General features: G+C 36.8%; 1 protein-coding gene across 1 annotated transcript in view; it reads right to left on the bottom strand.

Annotated features, from left to right (window-relative positions):
• The window catches only part of LRBA (LPS responsive beige-like anchor protein), a 1,257,537-nt gene that overhangs the window by 344,096 nt on the left and 900,393 nt on the right, over positions 1–13,048 (bottom strand). The window contains 1 exon segment of the mRNA XM_030191657.1: positions 1,842–1,959. Within this exon segment, the coding sequence (XP_030047517.1) occupies positions 1,842–1,959 (118 nt within the window).

Genomic DNA, 13,048 nt, shown 5'->3' with positions numbered 1-13,048 from the left:
TTGGAAGGGGGGGGAGGAGGAAAAATAAGGTAGGGCAGGGTAACCTTATTTGTGGCCTAACACAGGACACACTAAAGCTTTTTGCATTAGTTTCACCATTTGTGCACTCTAAGGTGTAAATTGTAGCGCCTAAAAATGAATGAAAAGGAATGAAAGATTTGCATATAATGGAGGCAGTGCATGCAAATCAAATTCATGCATATTCATTGTGGATATCCTGAAAACCTGACTGGCAACGGTTACTCCAGGACTGGACTTAGGAAACACTGCTTTAGAATATAGATGTGATGCGCTTAGCATAATTGTATAATGAGTATGCTTCCTTTATAGATTCACACTTAGCACTAAGATGCGCCTAACTGTAGGTGGCTGCAATTAGGCCTGCATAAAATCCTAGAACACCCCCAAATTGTTATATGTGATAGGATTTAGGCGCAACCATTATAGAATCAGATATGCGCCTAAATCCTAATTATTACCAATTAGTGCTGATAATTGATTATCTCCCAATCAGTGCTGTTTAGCTTGTTCAATTAAGTTGTGCGCACTCTTTATAGAATCGCGTTAAGCATGGCTTTAACTGGTGTCGATTTTTCAAGTGCAATCTATAGAATTTGGCCCCAAGTGTGTGGTTTTTATTTATTTTTTTAGAGGAGGCATGTCAGAGGCGGAGAATGGGCGTGGAAGCACTAATCAGCTAGTGCGCTGACATCATCAGCCTGCTAACTGGTTAGCATGTCCATAACATGGAGCCATAATTGTCTCTTAAACTGGAGGCCGCATCATAAGTACATAAGTAATGCCACACTGGGAAAAGACCAAGGGTCCATCGAGCCCAGCATCCTGTCCACGACAGCGGCCAATCCAGGCCAAGGACATCTGGCAAGCTTCCCAAACGTACAAACATTCTATACATGTTATTCCCGGAATTGTGGATTTTTCCCAAGTCCATTTAGTAGCGGTTTATGGACTTGTCCTTTAGGAAACCGTCTAACCCCTTTTTAAACTCTGCCAAGCTAACCGCCTTCACCACGCTCTCCGGTAATGAATTCCAGAGTTTAATTACGCGTTGGGTGAAGAAAACTTTTCTCCGATTTGTTTTAAATTTACTACACTGTAGTTTCATCGCATCAGAAATGGGCTTAGCACGAGGGGAAGTCCCATTTTGGGGCTCCATAATTTATTCAATGTCCCTTGCAAAATGGCATTCATCTTTATCATCAGTGACCAATATCTTACAAAAGTATTCCTGATCCAACATAGGTCCCTTAATGGATAAATTCAATGGGAAGGGAACAGGCCAGCAATTGAGCCCATTTTAAGATTCTTATGGAAGGGCTCTGTTTGAGATTTCTCACAAGAGAAGGAGACTATCAGCAGGTCAATTGCAATACTGGGCTGGGGGGGAGGTCCAACCATTGAGCTTAATGGCACTTCAACAGGAGAGAGGGTACTCACCGAGTATTGTTTAGATTATATTTGGAGAGGCAGAACACGTTGGTCCATGGAAAAGAATGTTAGTGTATCATAAACTAGGTTAACTGTTGATTCATTTAATTTCTGGAAAGGTGTTTGTCTGTTAGATTGATAGGGGTCAGATTTCTTGTGTATGTGTGCACTTCTTTTTCTTCTTTTGTTATTTGAATCCATGAAGAATGTTTGCTATTAGTTTTCATCCACAGCAGATTTAAAGCTAGCAAGGGCAGAGCATCTCCACTGCCAGGAAGAAGCAGAGCAAGAGAAGTACATAACATGCAAACATCAGAATTAACACAATATAATACCCAGATTATTCTGGAATTCTACCTCACAAAATAAACAGGTGTATGTTTAATAGTTACCTCTGTTTGCCATAAATATTTCTAGTGCTGTATTCTGAAGGAGGTAGCGCCTAGAGAAGATGGCTCGAATCTCAGTGAACAACCATTTTCCATGTAGCCCTTCTGTGTAAGCCAAAATCTGTCAAGATATTAAAAAAACACACACACAAAATAGTTCAGAGAAGTTATATTTTCTTATGAAAACCAATGCTTAAAATATAGTGAAATCTAACATTCGAATGCCTACTCATTTAGCCATTACAGATGTAATTTTAAGGGGCATTTTCATGGGTACAGCAGAGCTTTACTAGCCAAAATCTCTTTTATAAAACTGCCTGGTATGTATGCACCTTAACTTATATACATATAGCCTATACATGCATACATTTCTCTCACTTGTGTGGGCGTGTTCCTGGCAGCATAGTATGGGCAGAATTTGGACTAATGAGCATGCTTTATACACTATGTACAAATACCAATACAAAATGAACCAGGAAATTTGTGCACCCTCAAAGGCAGGTGTAAACGTGTGAATATTTTCCATTATAAAATTGGTTTAACTTATGTATTCAACTGCCACACACATTAGGCAACCCGTAATAAAATTATTCTCAACATGCCAAACATTGTTCTTTGAGGATCAGATCTCAGAAGAATCATCCTATAAGATCCCTGAGCAGGATTTATATACATAAAACAAGCACATATTATAGCTATAAACTGATAAGTAGACTGCTCTTAGGGAAGATTTTGTAAGCATAATCTACTAAGACAGTATAGATAGAACATACATTGAAACGCTACCAATTCCCACATACCCATGAGAACCATTGTTCTACCAGAAGTAACTTGCAAGTTACTCTCAGATTTCCACAACTTATACAATGTTATCAGCTTCCTCTATAATAAGTACTGTATAGCTCTTTTTGAAAACCTTCAAAAAACATTCTAATTAGAGTATCTGATACAAGTCCACTGCTTGATGATGGTAAGTGGATGCATCTAGTACTTTAAGTATTCCCAGTAGCTATATGCTTTATATCAGGTTTGTCCAAATGTTTTCTATCAGGGGCCACATTTTATATTTTGTAACATTTAGAGGGCCAAAACACGCATGTGCCTGCACACTTACACTCTCTTTCTGAGAATCACACTTTTTTTTTAAAGTAACATCTAACTTCACAAATAAAGATAATAAACTCTTAATTGCTGCTGTTGTTACAATGAACCTAAAGAGCCCCCCTCCCCCTTTCTAAGCCCTCTCCATACCCCCATCCCCTTTTGTTAGTATAAGGAATATAACTGTTTCTCATATGTGCATCCCACTCTGCCTTCTCCCATTCTCTGTCTACCCCCCTCCCCCCACCGAATCAGCATTTTTATATTGGTTGACTATACAGTTAAAGAGGAGGAAAAAAGCGGAAAAAAAATGAACAGTCTTCATTGGTCCCATCCCAGCACAACTGTGCTCCAGTGTGGAGTAAGCCTCAGCCCCTGAAGTGTGTGTCCTGATCTCCCTTCAAAGTATAAGCCTCAATTGGGATGCCAGACCAGAGGTGTGACACTTGCATGCAAAATCCTCTGTATAGTCAGAATCACCTTACAGGCCTTACCCAGTAGTAACAAACACTTTCAACCCCTTTGCATATTTAGAACAGTGAAAGGAATGAAAGATTTGCATATAATGGAGGCAGTGCATGCAAATCAAATTCATGCATATTCATTGTGGATATCCTGAAAACCTGACTGGCAACGGTTACTCCAGGACTGGACTTAGGAAACACTGCTTTAGAATATAGAAGTTAATTTTATAAAGCTTTTTCTGCATTTAAAGCTTATTTTACATACAGAAAAGGTCTTTAAAAAAATTCCAGAATGTCTACTTTTATATGAAAGTGTAAGTAGCAGTTTTCATGTAGGCGTGGATTTCAACAAACTAGACATCCAAGGTTAACCAATAAAGGAGTCAAGCTAGATAGATTCCTCCAGTGGGATCACACAGCCCCACTTGGCCTCAAATGCAAAATCCTCCAGCGGGATCCCTGCTTCCTTGTCATGACTCATCTAACTGGGAGCTTGAGGTGTAAGGCGCTGAAAGTTCAGGGTGGTATCGCGGTATAAGATCTCGTTGGTTCAACATTTTCCAATGAGCATATCCCTGTGAATATGCTATTCATATGGCCTTGCTTTTCATTTCAGTGTTCCTGGATCTGGTTCCTGCTTGTTACAGCGTCTACTTATTCCTGAACTGCTCCTTGCAATCTCTAAGGGATTCCTGGTTTTCTATCATGCACTGTTCCCTCTAAGCTGAGCTGGGGTCTTCCACCTACAGTTCTGTCAGGGGGAGGTGCTGTTTCACTATTACATTTTCAATAGTGAGGGACAGGCAAGCTCTGTAGGACTCCAAGGAATCTGCCTGTCCCTAGAGATTGAAAAACACAATTTTAAAGCACTACCCCCTACTGGCAGCAATGCAGTTGGAGGACTCCTGCTGCTCAGCTTAGAGGGAACAGTGCTGCTATATACCTGTTTTCTCCAGTTTTGCCTGATTTATGATCTGTGTCTAGTTTGTAGCTTCTCCAAGCTGAGGAGCTTTATTCTGTTTAGCTAATCTTCAAAGTGGAGGTGTTCAACCCCCCCCCCCCCCCAATCTCTAAACCTTTTCTTGTTCTATCATTCTTGAGATGACCAAAACTACACAAATTCTCAAGGTGTAGTCAAACCTAGGACCTACACAGGGGCACAATAATATTCCTACTTTTTCCATGCCTTTTCAAGTAATCCTTAACATTCTATATGCTTTTGTGGCTGCCACCAGGGACTATGGAGGAAAGGGACATCAAGGGCCATTTGGCATGGGTTACACAGAGAAAAGGGTCTCCATTTGGAAAAAAAATTTTTTTTTTTACACAAATACATCTTATCATGAAAAGCAAAGCAACGGAGTGCAGTTGGAGACATCCTAAATCGGGTTTTGATTATACCAATTTTGACGTCCCTGGGAGAAGGACGTCCATCTTCCGATTTATGTCAAAAGATGGACGTCCTTCTCTTTCAAAAATGAGCCCATAAATCTTTTAAACTACTTTGGAGGCTGAAGCGCATTAGGCCCTTTTTTTCAATTGATATTTTTAGATTACTTATCCAATCTCTTGTTTTTACCCAATTTGATTATTGTAATTCTATCTATGCAGGGTGTAAAGAATGTATATTAAGGATACTGCAAACTGCCCAAAAAACTGCGGCTAGACTTGCATGCATGTACCATGCTTTGAGAGGGCTACGCCTTTGCTGATACATTTGCGTTGACTTCCTATTAAGGCCAGGATTGTATTCAAACTCTGTGCTTTCATATTTCAGATTTTGTATGTTATTGTCCCTGACTATATGTTGCCCCTTGTTACTTTGCCTTTTCGCAATTCAGTCTTCAGTGCAAGAGTACCTGAATCTTCATTTTGCTACCTGTAAGAAAGTATATATTCAGCTACGTTTTCATACCTAGGTAACTAAATGGTGGAATTCCTTGCTAAAAATATAAGATCCCAACATGATTATTTGGTTTATCATAAGTTTTTGAAATCTTTCCTTTTCAAAAAATTTCTGTCAACTGATCCTTGGTGCCTAATCTCCCCTTTCCATTCTCCCCCATTATGCTTTATTATTGACGTCTTTATATATTTACAATTATTTCCTTATTGATGTGTGGGTTTATGAATTTTGTTTTATATTTTATAATGACTTCTTTTTAGCTTGTTAGCAACAACGAATTCAAAATTGTATGGGAAAATGTGGGGTATACATGTCCTAAATAAATGATTCATGAATGTAACCTTGTGATTGAGAAACATGACGTTACACTTGACATAGAAAGAGATACCATTGAAAACCTCCATAAAAATATTCAACACAACTGTTACCAGTGGGATGTCGCTGAATCAAAAACATTAGCCAAAAATACTGGCATTTCATTTGAATTTGTTGAAAACCACTACAGAACCTGTGTGTTTTTTGTTATAATCGACTCCATCAATTCTGGTTTTATGCATCAATTTGAGTCACTGCAGCAGATTTATGACTCCTTTGGCAATTCAGAGAATTAAGCAATGAAAACCTGCAATTAGCACAACACAGTTTCAGGAAAAATACAAGGAAATGTCAGCCTAGTTAGCTGATGAGTTGGTCTTCCTCAAGCGAATATAATCTACAAGCTTTAAACCACCTTGCAGACTAAAAGAACTTCTCTAAGAAATCTTATAACTTAAGATTATCCTTTATTTCCTTCTATCAGAAGTGCTTTATATATCTTTTTAGTCTGCTTGAAATCAGTGGCTTCAGGTGAACGTAGTTTCAGCACATTGAAGCAAGATAAAAAACTATTACTGTCCTACAGCGGGGCAGGAGCTCCTTAATATGGTGCCCATGCCCAACATCAACATAGCATCAGTAGAGATTTCCTTAATTATTGACAAGATTACACATTCTAAGGCCAGGAAAGCATTTTAAAATACTAATTTATATTGCAAATAATTCCAAGGATTACAGTTTGAAACTTTTAAGTAAGATAGATTTTTAATTTTAATATTTTGCTTATATTATTACTTCTATAGCTGAAAGTCTGCCTCAACTGCTTCTATATCTGTTTCTTTTTAAATCACAAGTTCCAAGACCCTGAGGCATTTAAATTTGCACTGGTCCTAGCCTCAGTGATTCTCTAAAAGCCATGGTGGCTGCTGCAGCACACTGACCTGAAAATTGCAATGTACTGTCCACAATAATTCCACAATCTATTTCCTGGGTGGTGATGTCCAACTTAGCATTTTGTACTTGTAGTTGGGATTATTTTCCCCTCTAGGTATGACTTTACAATTGTCCACATGAAATTTAATCATCAAAAACACTGAAGTAAAATAGAAATTTATAGCACCAGTGGACATACTTCATAGAATGGATTATTTGAGAACAGAATTAGTTATTTTATGAAACTAAAAATGCATAATAACCAAAATTTAGGATTTGTCATTTTATTTCTTTAGGTCATATTCATTTGTTCTGGGAACAGAAAAATTGACTGTGTGAAAAGTTTAAGCACCAATTTCTCAGCCAATGCTAAACACAAACCTACAAATGAACTCATACTGATCTCTCCATGGAGCAAGCAGTTGTCAGAGTAACTTGTTACAATTCCTGTCAACTCTTCAGACACACAGTGGCTTATTCTGCTTCCACCATTCAAACTAATCCTATCTCCAGCCCAACTACTTTGTCTTTTTGTTGTTGCAGTTTTGCCTTTTTCCGTTCAAAGCTTTATTCTTAAAAGTGTTAATGGACAAAACAGACTCAGCACTTTTCTAACCTCCCTATAGAATAGAAACACCAAGACAAAAAAATATATATCTAGATACATTTGAAAACAAAGAAACATAAAGGAAGTATTTACACAACATTGTCTTCAAGTAATCATTAGAAGGTGGTATTGAGAAGCAGCTGAGGCCCTCATTTCACATTGGAATAGTCTCTGCCTGTTCGGCAGTTTCACTTCAAAGTCTCTGGAGTTCAATTAAAACTGGATTAGGTAGAACGAGACCTTCTTTGGGACTTTTCTTCTTTCGAAAACTCTATGCACACTGACAGCATCCTCGACAGAGGTCTAGCCTTCAATAAACCCGTTACTAAGGAAACTGCATCACGACGATTGCTCTGCAGTTATCAAACCAAGTACGGTAGCTTGAAAGATAGAGCATATGTATTCAAAGGAACGTTCTTTCATATATTCAAACATCTTGCATATAGGGCTCTGTATGTCTGAGTCATTCTAATCTTTGTTATCACTGATTTACATAGGTAGATTTTCTAACAGATAATATAACTTGCAGCTAATTTTGTGTACTTTTTTTTAAAGATGCAATTTACATTAACTTAAGCAAAGCATTTGATAGACTTGATACATTTTAAGTTTGGAATGCTTCAATTTTCTTTTAATAAGGTTTTCTGAAAAGGACAGAATTTTATGTTTAGCCCAAACTTCACCGCCTTTCAGCCAGTAGAATACAGAACCATAATATAATTACTCTGAATATATTTCTATAAACTTCACCTTATGATATTTTAAGTTAGAAAATAAACCATAACAAGCAAATTCTACAACAGCATACATTTTCATAAGCGTATCAGAAGATTAATTTACAAAAACATTTTGAGATCATTACCTATATGACAGCTCATAACAGAAATTTTACTTTTTTTTCTTCTAATAAAAAGCAACAGTGGATACTTATTGTTTTTTTTAATCTGTCTGAGGGAGGGATTTAGATTTTTTTTTGTTTTATATGGCTTTTATTAAAACAAGCAAATAATACACAATTATTATGCTACTTCTTTTGGTAATTCATATGTTCATCCAATAAAATCTATCAAATTCATGCAATCTATTAAGAATCATACTTTTTTTCTAGAACACAATTTATTTAGTATCTGAACAGAAAGGCAAGATGACCAATCAGTTGAGTTTCAGCAGGCTACACATTAGGGGTATGTTTACTAAGGTGTGTCAGCATTTTTAATGCACCTGTAAATTTAAGGTGCATTAATCACTAACACGCCTATACATTTCTATGGGTGCGTTAGCGTTTAACACACGTAAACCATTTACGCGTGTTAAAAACACTAACGCGCCCATAGCGCCGCTTAGTAAACCTAGCCCTAGGTTTGGACCCCCATTTAAAAAAACATCCCGTTCATTTTAAACAAAACAAAAAAAAATCAGTTTGGCTTTTTAAAACAGTGGCTTTTCAGTGCAGGTTCTACTGTTTGCACATCTGTGCTTTGGCATTGAAGCTACACTTGTATTGAGATACTCGTTAATAGCTCCCAAAATGAGCTTAGGTGTCAGAACACAAACCAGCCAGTTACAAGCCCTTGTTCATAATCATCCTTATACCCAGTTATCAATTCTGGTTATCCACTTAATTTAACAACTTCTCTCATTCTATATACTCCTCCGCAATTGTTATAATTCTCTCACTGTAGTTTCCTATAGATTCCATCCCTACAACATTATTTGAATCTACTCGGAACACATTTGGGGCTAGATTCCATAAATGCCTAGGGCCTGTCCACGCAATTCAATCTAGTTGCGGGAATTTATGCCAAGCAAAATGTGATGTAAATGCTGGTAACTAAGTTAGGCACGAAGCAAGTGTATTCTATAACAGCGCACATAATTTTTAGTAATGCCCACACCACACCCCCTTTTTGGCAGTGTGCAACAGAATTTATGTGCATCACTTTATAGAATATGCTTAGCAAGTTGTGCAAGCAAATTCTAGTTAAAGCCAATTAGTGTCCATAACTGTTAATTGGCCATGCTTGGAATAAACTCCCTGAGCCCATACGCCAGGCCCCCTCCCTGCCCATCTTCAAATCCTTGCTCAAAGCCCACCTCTTCAATGTCGCCTTCGGCACCTAACCACTACACCTGTATTCAGGAAATCTTGACTGCCCCAACTTGACATTTCGTCCTTTAGATTGTAAGCTCCTTCGAGCAGGGACTGTCCTTCTTTGTTAAACTGTACAGCGTTGCATAACCCTAGTAGTGCTCTAGAAATGTTAAGTAGTAGTAGTAGTGATCGACTAAGTTGCACTTGCAATACAGAATACGACCTGAATTGCACACGCAACTCAAGTCACACTATATAGAATCTGGGGGTTGATGTTCTCATTCATACTTTATTGGAGTTGCCTCCCTCAGATGTGTAAGAGGAGAATTCTTATCTCAAGCTTAAGATCAGGTTTAAAAAATTGGCTCCTCGCTTCTGATAGATAATGATCTGAACCAGTTTCAGCTGATAATAGTGTCTGTTGGTGTTCTCATTGATGTTCTTCTGAAATTGGACTGTAACTATTCCCTTCTTATTGTGTTTTTTCATTATGTGATGACATTGTGCTGATTCTCTCTTACTTTTAACCGCAGGTCTATTTTTTTTATTTTTTTTAATTGTAAACAGCTATGATGCATAATGAATGGCTGAATACCCAATAAATACAAATACAGTATATAACAGCCTATTTACAATGTTTTGTACCTTTTTCTTTTGCCAATTCTTTTCTTTGTTGTTTTCTTGTTGGTTTCTCCCCCACCCCCCTTTTCTGTTACATTATAAAAGTTTTCAAAAGAGTTTTTCTTTTCTTTCATACAAATATTACATTATCCAATAGTACTTTACAGCACAATTATACTAAACATTTATTTATGCCTTAGAACGCAAATAAGATGTATATTTAAAAAAAAAAGGAAAACAACTCAACCCTGGGAATAGTAATTGCCAATGGAAACTTAAATCTACAGCTTTACTTAGTATTTTAAATTTTTTTTCAGCAACAGACATGCAATTTAGATAGTCTAGTTTGGTGCCTTGGAAGCTGGGGAATATTCTTTAATAAAATAACATTTTGGACCACTAAAGAGTTATCCTTGGGAAAAAAACACAGCTCCCCTACAAAATCTTCCCCTCGCTTCCTAATAATTATTTAACTTATGTTTTAATTTATTTTTTTCTGATGTACGAGTCACAAATTATTCTGGACCATCAGCACATATACACATAAACTTTCCTGAATGCAGCAGATGACCTGTTGCTTTCCAAAGCATTCTGAAATATTTAAACATCAATCACATGACAGAATTAAATGCATTTTTCAGAATTTAATGGCCACCTATAAAGACTTCTAAAAACAAAGCTACTGCAGTGGTTTTGATTAAACCCTTATGAAAGAAATGCAAAAATAAAAAGAACCTTAAATATTATGCAGATGTGTTTCTATTTTTTAATTAACAGTTTTGAATGTATGAAATATTTGACAAGCGACCAGTAAATTCTGCATCACTGAACCCTTTTCCAATTACTATAGATTTTGTTATCTCCTCACTCTTAGGTCCCTTTCACAGGATCTTTTCACATTAAAATAGACCAAAATTAATGCTCTAAATAAAACATTTTAAATCTCATCTTCCTCTTGTCACTAAAGCACGGTTCTGGCTATACCATAGATGGATATCTAACTGTTCCATATTTCAGACATGACAAATTCGAATGTATGAATTTCCTTAATGTTCCATTAAGTGGTTTCAAACCAGCACCAAGAATATTAATTTAAAAGTCAAGTGAATTTTACATCATCCATGCTAAAATGTGTTTGCCTGGGTACTTTATAAATAGGCAGTTAAAAAACAAAACACCACAAAAAACCCCCGAATCTTTCAAAATGTTTTCTCTTCCAATTACTAGGGAAGTGATAAACCCACAGCAAATGATGTATCAGCTCATTTTATCTTATCGCTCTGGGGCTAGGTGACAATGAAGTTCATATTTCACAGTTTCCCATTGAAGATTGTGAAAATTACTTGGCCTCTTGACCTGAAATTTCACAAGACGACAGAAATTTCTCTTCTGCAAAGTAATGCAATTTTTCAGATGTCAACCTTTAGCCAAGCTTTAAAAATTCATTTCATTTATATTAAACAATGATATTGATATTTTCACACAATGCTCTTTCTTTGATACATGAAGTACTGTCTGGCAAATTGATGTTGCTTTTGGTGGGCAAAGCTATTGTGTTTGAAGCTTCCAGGCAGACAGATTTAAAGCAAACTAAAATTCCAATTTCATAATGTAATATTTGTTGCGCTGGAATCTATATACCTTGCAGACCCTGGCCTGTAAATAATTCTGCGTACAGCTTACTGTTTTATTTCTAATTCTGCAAAGCCTCAGAAAGCAAGAGGAAAAACAGGATTAAAAAATGTGAGGGTATTGTTAAATATACATGGAAAGGAATTCTATAAGTGGGCGCCTCCTTTCAGGCACCTCGATGTCATATAGGGAGAGCCTATTCTATGATGGCATCTGGGCACCTGAATTCTGTTATAGAATACTAGTGTAGCCTAGCATTGGTGTGCCATTCACTCACACCAGCCATAGACCTGGCATGACTGTGGTCATGTAAATGTGGCAGGAAGACATGCAATTTACAGTATTTACACATTATGCCACTTTCACGGGTGTGCCCTTATGCATGTTGGTGCTAGTATTCTTTAAATTTACGCTCACAAAGGGTATCCAGCTATAGAATTACCCTTGTAGTGCCATGAACAATAGAAAACAAGAGAAAGTGTTACATTTTTCAGAACTTAAGGTGGTTATTAGTGATGCATACAGACGTTCAGGTCTTGTCCTGAATCCGTCCACAAGACAAAAGTCTATATGCTCTCTCAAACTCCAAGGGTATATAAGGATCTTTTTCCTTCAGTCCATACTGTGTCACAGTTTGCACAAGGGCAAGGAAGTTAAAGGATGGAAGGCATTTCATGCACAAAGAGTGATTTAACCATCAAGCAAGGTCTGCTCCAGCTTGTTTCAACAGAGGCATTTGGACCAAGCAGTTATGTTAGAGGATATCACTTCTGATGGGTCTCAATGGATAATATCTAAAGCTATCACAGTAATTGCCTGAAGACTTTTACCTTTGGAGTTTCAATAACAATTCAGGTATCATCTACAATTCAGATATCATCTAATAGTTCCATGATGTATGATACATTTTTCAAAAATATTATCACTGTCAATATAGAAGCACTTAAATGGCTTTATCAATTGGAAAAGTTGTAATTATGCTACTTATAAGAAACAGTGCCATATCAAATTTCCAGCACTACCTCTGTAACCTCAATACAGGCATTCATAATAAGTTTATCATACATGTACACATTTGTCACAGAAAGCATAAATATTGGATAATACCGAGTAAAGCAGTCCTACATATTTATTTGTCTTTATAAGGGAGAATAACTAAGTAGCATATTTATGAAGGACAAACATTAGAAGGAAAATGTATCCTTTTATATTACCCACTAATAAACTATAAGTTCGATTTTCAAAGGATTTATGCTCCTAACTTTGGGAGTTATGCTCATAAATTGGCCTCTAAAAATTTGTTAGGGCTGAGTGCATAATCTTATACTCAAAAGTTCACTAACTCCTAAGTTTAGGAGCATAATAAGTAGGTGGTAACTTGGGCAGATTTAGGATCATAAATTGGGGTCATAAATCTAGACAAATAAAAGGAAGGACTAAATTTATAAGCATCACTTTTAAATTAAAATGACTTTTCAGCTAAAAACTAAGGGTCTTAAGTTTGGCTGGAAATAGGGCACAATTTTAAGAGTTTAACTT

This window comes from Microcaecilia unicolor, chromosome 2 (assembly GCF_901765095.1).
Source record: "Microcaecilia unicolor chromosome 2, aMicUni1.1, whole genome shotgun sequence".
Lineage (NCBI taxonomy): Eukaryota > Metazoa > Chordata > Amphibia > Gymnophiona > Siphonopidae > Microcaecilia > Microcaecilia unicolor.
The sequence above is the reverse complement of the archived record's forward strand: the minus strand, read 5'-3'. Positions and strand labels throughout refer to the sequence as shown.